Below are 18,143 nucleotides of genomic sequence, written 5' to 3' on the forward strand. Positions count from 1 at the left end.
CTGTCTCAAAACCACTACCACCACACAATCAACCACCCACACCAACTAATTAACAGATAGATAGGTAGATAGATAGATAAATAAATAAACAAACAAATAAATAATGAATAAATATTTATTTCTGGGCTGGCACTTGCTGCTCTTCCAGAGGACCATATTTGATTTGCAGCATTCACATGGTGGCTCACAAACATCTGTTTCCCGGGATCTGCCCACATCTGGCCTCCACAAGGGCATCAGGCACAAAAGATATGCAGCCATACATACAGGCAAAACACCCATACACATAAAATAAGAATTATGACACTAAAATTGTCATTATTTCTAATTAACACCTATTCCCATTGATCTGATTGGCTCCTGAGAACACAGACTTTTGTGACAATCATCTTTGAATTTTCATTCTTGCAACAATGTCACGTGACTATATTCAGTAAGTATCCAGTGAAGGAAGCAGTTGGACTAAGGCCTCTGCATAGCCTCTGTAGTTTGGGTACAGTGGATCCAAGTAATTCATTTCAGGCCAGAGATGGAATTCTGCAGTAAGACGAAACATTTGGTGATTCTGCTGGTAGAGTTCTGTCCCCTGGTTAGGTTCTCTCTGGCTTTGTATAGTTTCATTACCTTTTTTTGTTTTTGTTTTGGGTTTCTTTTTGAGACAGAGTTTCTCTGGGTAGTCCTGGTTGTCCTGGAACTTGCTCTGTAGATCAGGCTGGCTTCGAACTCAGAGATCTGCCTGCCTCTATCCCCTGAGTGCTGAGATTAAAGTCATGTGCCACCACTGCCGACATTTCCTTATCTTTTAATCAAATATAAAAGTCTCTCCTTGCAGGGTTGTTGGGAAGATCGCAACAGATACTTCATGAAAACCTCTTAGAACAGTGCCTGACAGAGGGCAAAATACATTCCTTGTGCTGGCTGATGTCTGTCAACTTGACACATGCTAGAGTCATTTGTGAAGAGGGAACCTCAATTGAGAAAATGCCCCCTATAAGATTGGCCTGTAGGGCATTTTCTTAATTAGTGATTGACATGGGGGGCGCAACCTATTGTGGGTGGTGTCACTCCTGGGAAGGTGTCTCCTGGATGGTATAAGAAAGCAAGCTGAGCCAGGCGGTGGTGGCACACACCCTTAATCCCAGCACTCGGGAGGCAGAGACAGGCGGATCTCTGTGAGTTCAAGGCCAGCCTGCTCTACAGAGCGAGATCCAGGGCAGGCTCCAAAACAACACAGAGAAACACTGTCTCGAGGAAAAAAAAAAAAAAAAAAAAAAGCGAGCTGAGCAAAGCACGTGGAACAAACCACTAAGCAGTGCCCATGACTCCTCCTTCCAGGTTCCTGCCTTGAGTTCCTCAGTGATGGGAGTGTGGCCTAAGAGTGGAAGCTGAAATAAATCCTTTTCGCCCCAAGGCTGTCAGTCACGGTGTCTTATCACAACAATGGAAACTGTAACTAAGGCACTCTTCAAAGATACTCAATGTGGAAACATGGGGGGCAATGAGTGCAAGCAATGACTCTTGAGGCTGCTAAGCAGTTCAACTGTTGAGCATCTACTGTGTGTCTCCGTACGGTGATGAGTCAGAGAACGTCTTCTGGAATGTGGGTTTTCAGGGAGGGAGCCTTGGCATGGTAACGACGGTGGTATTGGGGGCACAAGACTCGAGGGGCACCCTGGCTTCAGAACACCCCACAAGTGCTTGCCGAAGCGCTGGAATCCGTCGTGGTGAGCGCCAGTCCTCTGAGCTCTCCGTCCCGTGGCTGACCATGACACTGAATCTGATCGTTGCCAACTATAACCAGTCCGTTAAAAACTCACCTGCCGGAGCTCCGGGAGGACCACGCGGCCACGGGTAAACCAAGAGCCTCATTGGCAGGCGCGCACCTCCCTGATCTCCGTCCCAGCCCGGCGCGCGGGGGTGGAGGCTGCCTCTCCAGGCATGCGCGCTGGGCTGGTGGCGCGGCCCGTCAGGCACTGCGGTAGGCGCCTCCGGGTCCGGCAGGACCCTGTCCCCAGCATGGCGGCGCCCAGCGAAGTGGCGGCGGCAGTGCTCAGTGAAGGCGATGGCGCGGGCTTTGGATCCTGGCTGGACGGACGGTTGGAGGCGCTGGGAGTGGACCGGGCCGTTTATGGCGCTTACATCCTTGGTGTTCTACAGGAGGAGGAGGAGGAAGAGAAGCTGGACGCCCTGCAGGGTATCCTCTCTGCTTTCCTGGTGAGTAGAGTGGTCCGGACACATTCCATCAGTCTCACGGAGACGTCTGGGAACCCCTGCCGCACTTCACGTCTCTCTCCTCCTGGTGCCGGCACGAAGTCTTAGTGGGTTTATCGGGAAGAAGCCTGCTCTGAGGGGGAGGGGGTTGCTGCTCCCCAGACAGATTTGGGGAAGCCTGAAGGTTGCAGGTGCGTAGAGAGGAGTGCGATCCCCGTGTTCCTGGCAACAAGGCTTCCTGGGGTGCCTTTGGATGTTCTCGATAGTGTTCTGAAGCCATTGAGATGTGTGAACGGCAGTTTGGTCATAAACGTATAACAATTCCATTCCCATCAGTTTGCAGTGTTCAGAGGGGGGAATAAAATGTTCTTGAGATGTCTGCCCATTAGGGGGGAATAGTCTTAGGACTGTCCCACGACAAAAGCCAGTAGGAAGTTCCCTCTTGGCTCCTAGTTCAGAGATGAGTCTTCAAAAGGTAAGCTGGTGGTGAAGATCTTTTCATGGTAGCAGTATTTGGAAATTCAGTAATTATTGATGGTGTTGGGTGGGGCGGTGTGATGAGACAGATTGGGAAAACAAGTAAGGTATTTAGCCTCTTAGAAGCAGGTTCATGGGCAGGGCGTAGTGGTGCACGCCTTTAATCCCAGCTCTCAGGAGGCCGAGGCAGGCGATCTTTGTGGTCTGCGTAGTGAGTTCAGGACAGCCAGGACACAGAGAAACCCTGTCTCGAAAACCTAAAAGCAGATTCATGCCAGGTGTGCCATGGTGCATGTCTCTTGTCCCGGCTCTGGGGAGGACAGCAAGCTGGAGGCCAACTTTGGTCTTACAAAGCGAGGGCCTAGAAAAACAAAACAGGCAGAATCGCTAATTCAGAAATTTGTACTTTAAAGCTGTATTTATGTATCGCGTGACCAAGATGCTCACTTTTCTAATCTGATCATTTGTATGGAGTTCATCCCAGCTTTACCACTCCCAACAGAGACGTCAACTAGATTGGATGCATAGATTAGATTCCCCTGCATGTGTTGGTTGTGACTCTCCTGCAGTCTTTCTTTTTAATATAATAATCAACTCCGTGGCTGGAGAGATGGCTCAGTGGTTAAGAGCACTTGACACTCTTACAAAGGACTTGAGTTCCTTTACCAACACCCACCCACACAGTGGCCATCACAATCATCTGTAATTCTAGTTTCAGAGGATCAGACGCCCTCTTCTGACCTCCATGGGTAGCAGGCATGCATGTGGTACACAGACATACACATTCAGGCAAAACACATAAATACATAAAATAAAAATCTCATAAGTGAATAAATACAATCAGCTCAAAAGTAAAGTTTGCTGTGTCTTCACTAAGTACCATAGAACTCGATGTCCTCACACAAGGTTTAGGGGAGCTCTTGCTATGAAAGTCTCCAGCTCCTCAAAGGCTTTGTTCTTTGATGTCTGTCACAATGATCAGGTTTGGAGAATGGGTTCATCTGTTGTCCTTAAAGCCAATATACAGGGCTGGAGAGATGGCTCAGCAGTTAAGAGGTCCTGAGTTCAATTCCCAGCACCCACATGGTGACTCACAACCATCCATAATGAGATCTGGTGCCCTCTTCTGGCACACAGGCATACACGCAGGCGGAACACTGCATAATAAATAAATCTTTTTAAAGAAGCCAATATTCAAGGACTACTAAGAATCAAAAGGTATGGTGAGCACAGATATAAATATACATGTACATTTTTATAGACAGACAGAAGGCTTTTCCAGTCTAAAAATAATTATTGGCTATGGGGCACATGCTAGAGACACACATACACTAGGGCTCAGTTCGTTGATGAGAACATGCTGGACATAGAACACTGCAGCTGTCTCCGCTCCCACTGGCAAGAAGCCGTGGTCTGTCTGTAAAGGGAAAGAGCTAGTGCAGCTTGGAGGTTCAGTGAGAACACAGCGCGGTAAGTTCTTCCCTTCGACCCTGAATTGCAGATTAGAAGGAATAAGGATGGAAAGTGAGGATTTGGGGGTATTATTTGCAGTTGTGAGGTTTCTAAGGACTCTGGGAAGAGGTTGAGTTTCATACTTAGTATTTTCCCTGGTGACGGTAATGGAGTCTGTGTCTGTTGCTAAGGAGAAGCAAGTGCTCGTTCAGACTCTCGGTAGAAGAGGCCACGCTATCAAGACACATTAGGTTCTTAGCTGCCTCGTGTATAAACTGCAGGAGACAGAAATCATTTTAAGGATGATTTCCCTGTCTGTCAAATTCACATGTCATGTTTAACTTTCTCATAGTTTTCTGAACCCCATTTGTATGTGGTTTACTGTCCCTGGGAAGAACTGCCGGCGATTGTAGTGGGCAGGAGTCCTGTCATGAAGCAACCAAGAGCATCTCTACAGAGAATGTAGTCTCTGCAGAGGATATTTCAGAGTCATAGTTCTGTTTGACTGTAATGCCAGAGGCCCTTGACTTTTGCAGAAATCTCATTCTTGGAGAAACAAAATGAATTTACTGTTAGGGATTAGGGAGTTTGTTAGTGAGAATTTGAGGTAAGATTCAAGGTAGTATACAATATAAGATGGTATAAATAAAAGCTCCCCCACTCTTCTTTTTTCCCCTCTCACCTGGTGCTTGTACTGGATGATTGACTGATTTATCATATATATATATATATATATATATATATATATATATATATATATATATACTTAATCCATGGAATTACTTTCTTCCTGACACTGATTGAAGTGCTTGGAGGAGCTACATAAAAACAGCTGCCATTGTGGAGTATTATTCCAGAGAGGAGAGACTTTACCACTAAGTTATCGTCCTGTGTTAGTATGATAGGTAGTGATTAAGATCGATTTAATGGTCCCACAGTATAAACACAGTCGCAGGCCCAGTGAGATGACTCCGATCTAGGTTTGAAAGGGGGGCATTGTAGAATGGCCGGGTGTGTAGGGATAGGTTGCAGTTTGAAGTAGGATAATTAGGATATCTTACTGGGAGGCAAGGGGAGGAAGATTGCTACCAGATCAAGGCCAGCCTGGGCTACAGAGTGTGACCCTGTCTAAATACCAGCAAAACACAGTGCGTGTGATGACACATGCCTTTGATCCCAGCACTTGGAAGATGGAACTAAGAGAATCAAGAGTTCATGGCTAATCTCAGCTTTTTAACAAGTTGGAGGCTAGCCTGGGCTATAAAATCTTAAAAAATACAAAACCCATGAAACAAAACAAGGCGAAAGTTTTGATTTAGTCAAAAAGTTTTCCTCCAAAAAGGAAGGAAGGAAGGAAGGAAGAAAGAAAGGGAGAAAGAAAGAAAGATTTAGGCAAAGGAAGAGGAGAGACACTTTAGCAATCTGTAGCATGGAATGGAAGCTGTCATGAATAACAATGTAATAACATATTGTGTGTTTCAAAGACTAGATTTTAAGTGTTTCCCTACAAGAAACTGGTAAGTAGTGGATTAAGGAATTATGAGTTAGATTGATTTAACCATTTCTGTACATAGATAGTATCAGGCCAGTGACGTGGGTCAGCGGCAAAGGTGCTTTCCGCCACGCTTGTCACCGTAGTTGGATTCCTGAGACCCATGTGGTAGGAGGGAACCAACTCCCACAGCTGTCTTCTAACTCCACAGGAGTCACAGCACGTACACACTGTGTTCACACATCACACACACACGCCATAAGCACAAAAACACACACATACACATACTCAAGTTGTGTGCTAAACTATGTATAAACTAAACATAATATAATGTATCCTAAGAGTAGACAATATATACAATTATCAATTAAAAAAATTAAATATTTCCTCCTTTAAAAGTGAAGACTGGTGGTGGTGGTGGTGGTGGTGGTGGTGGTGGTGGTGGTGGTGTACACCTTTAATCCCAGTGCTCAGGAGGTAGAGCCAGGGGATCTCTGTGAGTTTGAGGCCAGCCTGGTCTATAGAGCGAGATCCAGGACAGGCACCAAAACTACAAGAGAAACCCAGTCTCAAAAAAAAAAAAAAAAAAAGTGAAGCCTGAGGAGGGGAGGGTTACCCTAAGTCAGCGGCAGGGCAGAGCAGGCACTCTGGACCCAGCAGGTGTGAGTTCTGGGATTACTCAGATGAGAAGCACACTCTGCTGTGGCCTAGGCCCTCCAGGGTTTCTTCTCTTTTCCAGAGGGGAGAGCGGTGTTCTGCACATGCCTTTCTTGGCTAGCTGTTATTTTTGAAGGCTTTTTAGGAAATTAACTGGTGTGCTTTTCTAACTAGGAAGAAGATTCTCTCCTTGATATCTGTAAGGAAATTGTGGAACGATGGTCAGAAACACAAAATGTCACCACCAAAGTAAAAAAAGAAGGTACAGTTGGCCTTTCTTTTTGAAAAACATTTATTCTTCTATGTAAGCTGTGGTGTGTGTGTGTGTGTGTGTGTATGTGTAGTATGCTTGTGTGTATGTAGCGTGCATCTGTATGCAGTGTGAGTGTGTAGTATGCATGTTGTGTGTGTGCGCATGCGTGCATTCGTGAATGTTCCTGAGGTGTATTAGGGTCAGGTCAACTTTCAGGATTTGGATCTGTCTTTCCACCTTGTGGTGCATAGGGATCAAATTCAGGCCATGAGGATGGTGGAGAGTGCCTCGACTCACTGAGCATCTCCCTGGTCTCAGTTACTGTTTCAGGTTCAACCTCCAGGGCTTTTTCCTGTACAGCTGTTAGGGAGCGAGAGTTTCATTTTCTCCTTTGGGTACTCACTCTCCCTAAGATGATTTGCATCAGCAAACACCCAGAGGCTCACTTTAAGATTTTACTAACCATGGATTTCCTTTTGTGTCTTTCTAGTCTACTACCCTGACCACAGTCATGTTCATTGTGGTGTAGGTGTGTGTTTCTTTGAAACAAAGTCTCATTGTATATAGCCCAGGCTTGCCTGGAACTTTTTATTTTCCCGGAGCTGTGGCCTGAACCCAGGGCTTGCTAGGCGAGCACTCTACCACTGAGCTAAGTCCCCAACCCCTTTTTTTGGTTTTTGAGACGGGGTTTATCTGTGTATGTAGCCTAGCTGCCCTGGAACTCTCTGTAGACCAGGCTGGCCTCGAACTCAGAGATCCGCCTGCCTCTGCCTCCTGAGTACTAAGACCAAAGGCGAGCGCCAGCACTGCCCAGCCTGCCTGGGACTCTCTCTCTCTTGAATTCCTGACCCTTGGCCTCAGCCCCCGTGCGCTGCAGACACCGGCTTCATCGTTGTTTGTGCTTTGCTGCCATCCTGTGTCCCTGGTAGAGTTGCGTCACACACACAGGGGCAGCGATTGTCTTCTAAACTCACGCTGACAACAGTCCGGAAGGCAGGAGCCTTCGCCCACTGAGCTGTGTCACCGGCTCAGCCGCCTCTCTCACGGTCTCATCGCAGAGCATAATTATGGTAGAGGTTCTGCTCCATTTGACTGAATCCTCCCCCGCCCCAACATGAGAGAGGCATGCGCTTGTCTGTGAATTAGGATGGTGAATTAGCTACAGAAAACTCAAAACAAAGAAGTCAAACTTGTGAAGAATCTAACCTAAACTAGACACTATTGAGGCAGGCAGATCGCCGTGAGTTCGAGGCCAGCCTGGTCTTCAGAGCAAGTTCTAGGACAGCCAGGACTACACAGAGAAACCCTGTCTCGGGAAAAAAAGTATACACTGTTAGTTCTCAGTCTTGAGTATATACAATAGAATCACATGATTTACTGGGTTTGGGGCCCAGGCATTTGTATTTGTTTGTCTTTGGTTTGTTTTGCTGTAATTAAAGGCATGGAATTAAAGGCTGGGGAGATGGCTCAGTGGTTAAGAGCACTGGCTGGTCCTCCAGAGGACCCAGGTTCAATTCCCAGCACCCACATGTCAGCTCACAACTGTCTGTAACTCCAGTTCCAAGGGATCTGGCACCCTCATACAGACATACATGCAGGCAAAACACCAATGCACATGAAATAAGTAATTTTTTAAGGTCATGGAATTAAAAACTGTCTTTTTAAGATCAACTTTTTTATTTTAATGTGTATTTGTTTGTCTGTGTGTGGGTTTGTGCATGTAAGTGGAGGTGCTCACAGAGGCATTGGATCTCCTCAAGCTGCAGTTACAGGTTGCTGTGACACACCCTCTGTGGGTGATAGGAACTGAACTGAGGTCCTTTGCGAGAAGTCTGTGCTTTCAAACACTGAGCCTTCTTTAGCTGCGGTACTGGTGTTTTAAAAAAAGTTCCTCTAGAACAGTGAGATGGCCCACCAAGTGTAGCGCAAGCCTGGGGTCCCCAGTTCCATCCCTGGAACCCCCTAAAGGAGAGAGCTGACTCCAGCTCTCCTGAGTTGTCCTCTGGACTTCAGTGCACACACATCCCAATAAGTAAACATAATCGAAACCATTTTCAAGAAGACCTAAAGCCTGCTTAGCTTTACCTTGTCTCCCGGATGACTCCTGAGTCCTCAGGGACCAGCACTGACCGGGTGGGTTAGTGATTTGGGGCCTTGTTTTCACCTTCATGCTCTCCTTGTGTCCCCCTACTCCCTCCATCTGCCTGGCAGATGAGGTTCAGGCCATCGCCACCTTGATTGAGAAGCAGGCACAGATCGTGGTGAAGCCCAGGATGGTTTCTGAAGAGGAGAGGCAGAGGAAAGCCGCCCTGCTGGCCCAGTATGCTGATGTGACAGACGAAGAGGAATATCCTTTTTAGAGGCTCAGCACCATTTCCCAAGGCTCAGGCTAGGAATGTTGGACAGTCTACACGCCCCCAAGAAGTTGCAATCCCTCTCTCTAGCTTCATTTTCTCCTTCAAAATGACAGTGATCCTGGGCCTTTGTGGATTTAAGAAATGATGTCAGGCCAGGCAATGTCAGCGCACGCCTTTAATCCTAGCACTCTGGAGGCAGAGGCAGGTGGATCTCTGAGTTTGAGGCTAGCCTGGTATACACAGTGAGTTCCAGGACAGCCAGAGCTACACAAAGAAACCCTGTGTTGAAAAACAAAAAACAAAACAACAACAACAACAATGATGTTAAAATAGTTGACATGGGACTTAAATCTTCAACACATAATTGGTATACTCCAGAACAGTTCAGTGTAAAACAAATAATGCCTTTAATGGACTGTTGATACTATTTCGAGAATAAGAAATTGCTGTGATTCCTTGTACTTGTGTGACACTATATTACTTACTTTTCTTACTGCTATCACCAAATACAAAGAAGAAACGAGGGGATGGTTATTTGGCTTACAGTTTGAACTGATCCCCTCCATCATGGCAGGTAAGGCATGGCGGCAGAGCAGGCGCCCACTGGTCACATTGCATCCACAGTCAGGAGGCGGAGAGGAATCAGAGCTGCTGTCAATCATCCTTTCCTTTTGTTCAGTCCAGGACTGCAGCCCAAGGAAGGGTTGCCTCCCATATTCAGGCTAAACCCATCTAGAAACTCCGACACAGACATCCCAGATGTTTGTGTCCATGGTGACTCTAAGTCCCATCAAGCCGACAGTCGAGGTGAACATCATGAATACTTTTATAGACAGTGTAGTACCATACTTCCTCTCTTCCGTAAATAACTTTTTTTTTTTTTTTTTTTTTTTTTTTTGGTTTTTCTGTGTAGCTTTGCACCTTTCCTAGAACGCACTCTGTAGACCAGGCTGGCCTTGAACTCAGAGATCTGCCTCCTGAGTGCTGGGACTAAAGGCGTGCGCCACCACCCAGCTAGAAGTGGATCTTAGAGAAGCTTGAGGCATTTCCCCTAAATTAAGATTTTCAGAAATGAGTCTCCCGGGTTTACCGTCACACCCATGACCCTGTCCTCACTGCATTCAGCTTGCTTCTCCTAACCATGTCTACCGACTGTTTTTCAAACTCAATTTGAGATGTGTGTGGCCTTTTTTCCACCTGGTTTTCCTTAACATCACTCACCGACGCAGATGAGAAAGACGACCTGGGTGCTTCGACAGCAAACGCCGGTTCTGACAAATGTATCCTTCTCGTTGTCCATCCCTTGTTGTTCTCCAAGGCCCTTCTAGAAATCAGTTGTCATTTTGGTCTCACTGTTCCCTCTTATCTCCACGATGTCATGTCATGCCAGTACTGGGAGCCCATGCCTAGCATAGCCTGGATAGTCAGCTTAGCATACACTACCCAAAGAAAACAAGTTGACACATACTTGGTGCTAGCCTCCAACTTGCTAGGGTGACTTTGAATTCCTAATCTGCCTCCACTTCCAAGTGCTGTGATTAAAAGCATATGCCATCCCTAACAAAGGGGGTGGGGAGTTTTGTTCTACTTGTTTGTTTGTTTGTTGTTTGGGAGACAGAATCTTAATGATGTAGTCCTGGCTTGCCTGGAAATCTCTATATATAGACCAGGCTTGCCTGGATCTCAGAGATCTGCCTGCCTCTGTCTCTTGAGTGCTAGGCTTAAAGGAATGCACCACCACACCTGGCTGGTTGCTTTTTGATTTTGATTTTTGAAACACGGTTTCTCTATGTAGTCCTGAATGATCTAGAACTTGTTCTGTAGACCAGGCTGGCCGTGAACTCTCAGAGATTGCCTGCCTCTGCCTCCCCGAGTGCTGGAATTAAAGTCATGGGCCACCACACTGGACTTCACCTGGTTTGGTTTTTTGTTTTTTGTTTTTTAGAGACAGGGTTTCTCTGTGTAGCTTCGAAGTCCAGGCTGGCCTCGAACTCACAGAGATCCGCCTGGCTCTGCCTCCCGAATGCCAGGACTAAAGGTGTGCACCACCACCGCCCAGCTGGTTTTTGTTTTTTAAGACAACAGTCTCTTTTAGCCCAGGATAAACTTAAAATGGCTATATTGGAGGCTGTCCTTGAATTGCCTTTACCTCCTGTAAGGCATGAGCCACCACACCCAGCTAGAAGGATGCCTAAGAGAAAATAAAAAGTTCTAATCCTTGGAACTCTGATTTACCCAGGACTGGGGGGAAAATTAAAATGTTAAAGTTTTATCTTTATTCTCAAAACCTTGTAATTGCAAAGAGAATACAGATACTAAATGCTTGAAGCTGAAAATACAATCAGTATTGAAATGTGTGTTGAGGAAAGTCTCCACTAACAGGTTACTCTGAGATACTCCTAAGAAGGTAAATCTAGAAATTCACCTCCTAGGTGAGGGCTTATAGTGGGTTATCAGTATCTCAGGACTTCATTTTTGGTGTGAGGGATTGACCCCAGGGCCTTGGGTATGCTTAGGTAGTGCTGTTGCTGAGCTCTCTCCTCAGCCTGAAACTCATTTATCTTCTAGCCTAATGTAGAAAAACGTCACATTTCAAGAATGTAGAGGAGATTGCCTGATACATTCTACCTTTTTAGTGCCTGTGTGTGTCTATGTACCATGTGTGTGCTGATGCCCCGGAGGCCAGAAGAGAGCATCAGATCCCCCAGAACTGGAGTTACAGAGGGTTGTGAGCCACTATGTCGATTCTGGGAATTGAACTCAGGTCCTCTGGAAGAGCAGCCAGTGCTCTTAACTGCTGAGCCATCTCTCCAGCCCCTGATATTTTATTTTTAAAGGTGAAAGAAATAAGGAATAAAGTTTTTGACTGTTTTCTAACTTTTGTTAAACTTATTCCATGTCTTATAAGTTCAGTGTTGACAAAATAACATTGCTTTTCACTTAAACGCTAGTCTAGAAAAAAAGCCCAAATTAACAAAATTCAATAAGAATAAACCTTAATTACTTGAAAGCATTTTAATAGTGCCAAGTGCATAAGCATTTTTTCTGCCACAGTGATGCTCTCTTTATTGACTTAACCTAGACTCAGCCCAGCATTCTATAGAATACTGTTTGGACTTAGTTTGGAGCGAGATTTTACTTTTTTAATTGGATCAACTTTATTTATAAGTATAAACTTTATTTGTACTTTTTTGGATGTCCTTGTTAATGAAATTCATTTTTATAAAATATTTCAAAGTTCAGGTTTAGTTGTCCAAATGAGGTTTTTTATTGTTTTTGGAGACAGTTTCTCTGTCTCTCTGTCTCTCTGTCTCTCTGTCTCTCTCTCTCTCTGTCTCTCTCTCTGTCTCTCTGTGTGTGTGTGTGTGTGTGTGTGCGCGCGCGCGCGCGCGCGCGTGCGCGCAGCAAAACACTCATACATTTAAAAAGAAAAAAATCTTTGGAGTGCCGGGATTAAAAGTTTGTACCACCACTGCCCAGCCCAAATGAGATTTTTTCTTTTAATCCAAGGAACATTTTAGGTCTGTACTTGTAACTTTAGGAGTTCCCATCAGACCAAGGATTCTTTTTTTTTTTTTAATATATGAGTGTTTGCTGCACACACACACACACACACACACACACACACACACACACACACACACACACATACACACGCGTGCTCGCGCCCCTAATGTCTGGTGCCCCCAGAGGCCAGAAGAGGGCACTGGATCCCCTGGAACTAGAGTTCTACATGGGAGTGAGCCATTGTCTGGGCCTCAACCTCTGCTAGAGCAAGTTTTATGACCACTGAGCAGCCATCTCTAGCCCAAACCAAAGACCCTTTCTTCATCCTAGGAGCCTTAGAGTGCCTTTAGGGTTCAGTGTGTGGAGAAGGGGCATCAAGACTGAGGAATGTGTACTCATCTCTTAACTCTCTAGTAGCTCTCTTCCGAAACACCAATGTGGAAGATGTTCTCAACGCTCGGAAATTGGAGCGAGACTCGCTTCGGGATGAGTCCCAAAGGAAGAAGGAACAGGACAAGCTGCAGAGGGAGAAGGATAAACTAGCCAAGCAGGAGCGAAAGGAGAAGGAGAGGAAAAGGACCCAGAAGGGGGAACGCAAGCGATAACCTCGGCCCACTCCCTTCCTCCCGCCCACGAACTGATTGTGCGTCTGTGTATTTAAGAGAACTGAGACTAATGCATTTCCCCAAATTTCCTAAGGTTTTCCCCCTTTGTTTACATGTTCAAAAGGAAAAATCACAATCACTTGTAACTACAAAATGTGCCATGTTTTGGTGGTGTGAGCAATCAATTATAGTTAGTATCTTTACCAAAGATCTGGAATTAGGGTAACTTTTCTGTTTTAGTACTGAAATCCTGTGCTCTTCTGGCTTGTTTTTTTTTTAAAAAAGGTCTTCCCTCACTTTGTATAATTAGCCAGATTCAGAAAGCTAACATCCTGAAGGAAACATGACCATTCCTTCTGAGATTTAAAAAAAAAAAAAAAAAAGTATAAATTGCTCCCTTGGCAATATTTGCCTCAAAATGTAGTGGTTTCTGCTTTGAAACGGGGTTTCTTTCATTCTGTAGTCTAGGCTGGCCTTGAACTCGGTGCAGTGTCCTTGCCTAAGTTTCTAAGCCTTAGGATTATGAGCATAAACGGCTACACCTAACTTGTGGTAGCAGTGTTTATGACTGAAGTAGCTAATGAAGAGCCCTACATAAATCCAGGTTTTATAAGGCATCAAATTAGGAAAGCGCAAGATGGCATTTGGGGTGTGATAGATCCAGTCATTTTTTTTTAAAATGTGTCAGCTTGGGCTCAAGCTGCGGTTGTGTTGACTGTCTACTTAGCATAAAAGGCCCTGGGATCGATCCCCAGCAGTGAAGGAGAACTTAACCTATGGGAGAGTCAAGTATCTTTTAAAATAGAGAGCTACATACTTTTCATGTAGTCTGTGACCTTAAGAAGGATATGTCAGTTTGGGGTTTAAGGTTATCATTGTTAGCAAGATAAATCATGAGTTCCCTTGAATCCCCTTTTGATTTTAATCTTGATTTATTCTGCAGGCATGTCCAACCTTTTGACATTGTGACATGACTTTTTTTAAAACTCGGAAAAAAAAATCATGTTTTAAAAGTAAGTTTATGATTTTGTGTTAGACTGGATTTACGCTATCCTAGGCCACAGGTTGGACACACCTGCAACATGAGTGTTAAGACCTAATAATTCCTGGTTTAGAGAAACTGAAGGAATTACTTTTTTAGAGAAAAACACTGGAAATTTTGCTAACACAGATACTTAAGTGTATATATAGTTGGTGGTTAACAAACTTATGGAATGAGTGAGTGGAGTCAAGGGTGAGCAGAAACTCCAGTTCTGCCTCTACAGCCACGTCCAGTTGTAAACACAGTCCTCCTGTACTTGACTTTGGGCAACAGCTATCAAAAGCCTCAAGAGAACAATTTCTCTGACAAGATACAATAGATATTTTATACCAGGGGTTAGAAGACTACCACTCACAGGCCATGTTTGGCCCAGTCTTTTTTTGTATGGGGCAAACTAAAATGGTTTTTTACATTTTTAAAAGGTTATAAAAGAAAGACTTTCATGACTGAGACCATATGTGGCCTATAAAACCTAATATTTACTAGTATTTGGAGAAAGTCTTCTGACTTGTTTTTGTATAATTAGCTACCTTTGTGCAGAAGCAAAAAAAAAAAAAAACATGGTTAAGGAGATAATGCTGCCTCTTTATCCTACAACCATGACATTGCAAAAATAACCACCTTTTTCTTTTTTAAATAAACTTTATTTAAGTCAGTGTTGTCTGCCTTGTTTTTTCTGGCTGCTGATGGGAAGGTATATGTGGCTAGTCCCTTGGGAATGGTCTTTATTGTCTGGTCAGCCCTGTAAGATATACCCTGTGGGGCTGGAGAGATGGCTCAGAGGTTAAGAGCACTGGCTGTTGTTGCAGAGATCCTGAGTTCAATTTCCAGCAACCACATGGTGGCTCACAACCGTCTGTAATGAGATCTGGTCCCCTCTTCTGGCATGCTGGCAGAACACTGTCTACATAATAAATAAATCTTAAAAAAAAAAAAGATATACTCTGCAAGTGAAATGTCTTCTCTCTTAAATTTGTTTCCAAGTTTCCTGTGAAGGAAAGATTAGCTCAGAGGATTGTTTTTTGGAGCTTGAGTAAGTTGGCTTTGGAATTTATGTGATGGAAGCAGTGAGCCACAGCTCTGAAGAGTATATTCGAGAACCTGTTTTAATTTAGTAATTCTTATTTTAGGACCTCCTTCTCACCTTGATTTTGGCTTCTGAAGGATTCAAGATTATATCCATCCCTTAAGGTATTTGTTTCAATTCGCTAGTTTTTTGTTTGTTTTTGAGGAGGCCTAGGCTGCCTCCTGCTTTGTAACCTAGGTTTCCCTTGAATTCCTGACCTTGCTTCAGCCTTCCAACTGCAGGGATTATAGGCATGTGTCATGGGACTCTATGTTATAGTGTACATCCAACTAATGCTTAAATAAAAAACAATCAGCTCATTGGGCTTTGGTTAGGTTATTCACTTAAGATACTATTTTTTTTTTTTAATTATATTTTTTTAACATAAAAACAGGTTATAATTTAAAAGTCCAGGGTTATTTTAAACAATAAAATATTTTCTCTGTAGAAAATAGTATAATTGATAACATTTCCCAATAAACCCTTTTAAGCCAAATGATAGCTGGATTATACATATAAATATTGATTAGATTCTGGGATACAGAAGAAACCTATCTTCGTATGTTCAGAGAGCTATGTTTTACTTAAGTTGTATGAGATTCCTATTCATCTTCCCCTTCACTGATTCATGGCAGACATTTTTCTATAGGCTAATCCATAATCTAAAAAGATTTTAGCCTCCCCTCCTGAAAGTACCAGCATTTTCTTTCATCAGCTTGATATGGTACTGATTCTTATCCTAATAGTGAAATGTTTCACTAAAGCATGCCCAGTCATTGGGTGTTTGTTTTTGTTTTTCAAGACAGAGTTTGCTGGAGTAGCCCTGACCTAGCTCTGTAGACCAGGCTGGCTTCAAACTCCCAGAGATCCACCTGCCTCTGCCTCCCAAGTGCTGGGATTAAAGGCCACCACAGCCCAGCTAAAAATTAAATTCTTATTTTTATGTGTATGGGTGTTTTGTCTGCATGTGTGCATGTAGTGCCACTGGAAGCCAGAAGAGGGCATAGGATCCTCAGGGACTGGAGGTACTGGAGGTTGTCAGCCACCTTGTAGGTGCTGGAAATCAAACCTGGAATCAAATCCTCTGAAGAGCAGCCAGTGATCTGAACTCCAGCCATCAATGGAATTTTCATTATAATATTAAATTCCTCCAAAACTTTTGTAACCACTTAGTGAAATGGAAAGGGTAATGATAGAATGACTTAAGGTAAGTTTCAAATACCTTTATATATATTTGTGTATGGTGTCTTCCTTGCTTTCTCTATCGAATTTAAAAAGCATTTTTTTTTGTTTTGTTTTATTTTTGTTTTTCGAGACAGGGTTTCTCTGTGTAGCTTTGGTGCCTGTCCTAGATCTCGTTCTGTAGACCAGGCTGGCCTCGAACTCAGATCTGCCTGCCTCTGCCTCCCGATTGCTGGGATTAAAGGCCACCACCGCCCAGCCATTTCTTTTATTCTATGTGTTTATGTGTGCTTACTAACACACAGACATACACTTTTAAAATAAAATAAAAACATGGGCTATATCAGTTGAGTGGGTAAAGGCATGTGCTGCCAATCCTGATGAGTTCACTCTCCAGGATCCACATGGTGTTAGGAGAGACCGACTATAGAAAGTTGTCCTCTGACCCGCACACCCACTGTGGCATATGTGTATGCATGTACACACAAATTTAAAAAGAAAAATACATTTCTTTGAATTAGAGAACATTTTATGTGGTAATTTTTAATATTTTTGTAAGCTGCAATTTAGAAGCATTTAAGAACCATCTAGCAAGGTGTAGTGGTACATGCCTATAATACATGACTATAATCACTGGGGAGGCAGGAACAGCAGCATCACCGCAAGCCGGAGGCTCACATAACAAGTTCCAGGACAACTAGGAACCCACGGCAACCTTCCTAATGCCGAAACCCTTTAACGTAGTTCCTCATGTCGTGCTGACTGACCCCCAACCATAGTTATTTTTGTTGCTATTTCATAACTGTAATTTTGCTACCATTAAGAATAGCAATGTAGCCGGGCAGTGGTGGCGCACGCCTTTAATCCCAGCACTCGGGAGGCAGAGCCAGGTGGATCTCTGTGAGTTCGAGGCCAGCCTGGGCTACCAAGTGAGTTCCAAGAAAGGCGCAAAGCTATACGGAGAAACCCTGTCTCCAAAAACAAAAACAAAAACAAACAAACAAAAAAAAGAATAGTAATGTAAATACTTTTTGGAGATAGAGGTTTGCCTGTGGGGATCCTGTACTATAGAAAATAGTACTAAAGCAACATTTCAAAGATCTTGGTTGTGACAAGAGAGCCACAACTGGCCTTTATTTAGCCGAGGCTGGGCTTTGCCTTCTGATTCTCCTGCCTCGACCTCCCAACTCTCAAGTGCTAAATCTAGCCTCAAGAACATTGTCATTGATGATAGCTTTGACTTCCTGATTCTCTCGCCCTCCCCTCACTAATGCTGGATTACAGGCATGCACCACACAAGGTTTATACAGTGCCTAGGAGCAACCCAGGCTCTCTTGCGTACTCTGTAAGCATTCACCCAACTGAGCTTCCTCCCCAGCCCACGGTTTGGTTTCCTTAACAGACAGGTGTATCACTTATGACCACTGTCCTGTAAAGGTCTCCCTAGAGTTCTTATTAAGCAAGGCAAAGCAAGTTTCATCTTTAAAAGAGGTCAAGTGGAATCTAATCTGAATCACAATCATCTACCAATATTCTTAGGTGTTAGGAATGAAATTGAGGGGGCTGGAGAGATGGCTCAGAGGTTAAGAGCACCGACTGCTCTTCCAGAGGTCCTGAGTTCAATTCCCAGCAACCACATGGTGGCTCACAACCATCTGTAATGAGATCTGGTGCCCTCAACTGTATACATAATAAATAAATAAATCTTAAAAAAAAAAAAAAAAAAAAACGAATGAAATTGAAACCAGAAAGGCTCTTTTCAGCTAAATGAAATTCATGTGGTTTTTAGACAGAAATAATACAATGTTAGAAATTAACACAAATGTAAAAAATGAAACCAAA

The 18,143-nt window shown here is 44.0% G+C and overlaps 1 protein-coding gene across 1 annotated transcript; it reads left to right on the plus strand.

Moving 5' to 3' along the window:
* Positions 1-1,953: 1,953 nt before the first annotated feature.
* Positions 1,954-14,708, plus strand: Ccdc43 (coiled-coil domain containing 43). The gene is made up of 5 exons (XM_028882622.2): positions 1,954-2,214; positions 6,464-6,551; positions 8,754-8,889; positions 10,121-10,179; positions 12,824-14,708. The coding sequence occupies exons 1-5, from the start codon at positions 2,017-2,019 to the stop codon at positions 13,009-13,011; spliced, it is 669 nt and encodes a 222-aa protein (XP_028738455.1). The 5' UTR covers positions 1,954-2,016; the 3' UTR covers positions 13,012-14,708.
* The last annotated feature ends 3,435 nt before the right edge of the window (positions 14,709-18,143 follow it).

Source organism: Peromyscus leucopus, chromosome 8b, assembly GCF_004664715.2.
Source record: "Peromyscus leucopus breed LL Stock chromosome 8b, UCI_PerLeu_2.1, whole genome shotgun sequence".
NCBI lineage: Eukaryota > Metazoa > Chordata > Mammalia > Rodentia > Cricetidae > Peromyscus > Peromyscus leucopus.

Bases quoted from the DNA above. Each gene is read 5' to 3' on its own strand.
- Ccdc43 (XM_028882622.2), top strand. From the start codon at position 2,017: ATGGCGGCGCCCAGCGAAGTGGCGGCGGCAGTGCTCAGTGAAGGCGAT. The intron at 8,890-10,120 runs ATATCCTTTTTA...AACATCACTCAC, and splicing joins GATGTGACAGACGAAGAGGA to CGACGCAGATGAGAAAGACG. The intron at 10,180-12,823 runs GTATCCTTCTCG...ACTCTCTAGTAG, and splicing joins AAACGCCGGTTCTGACAAAT to CTCTCTTCCGAAACACCAAT.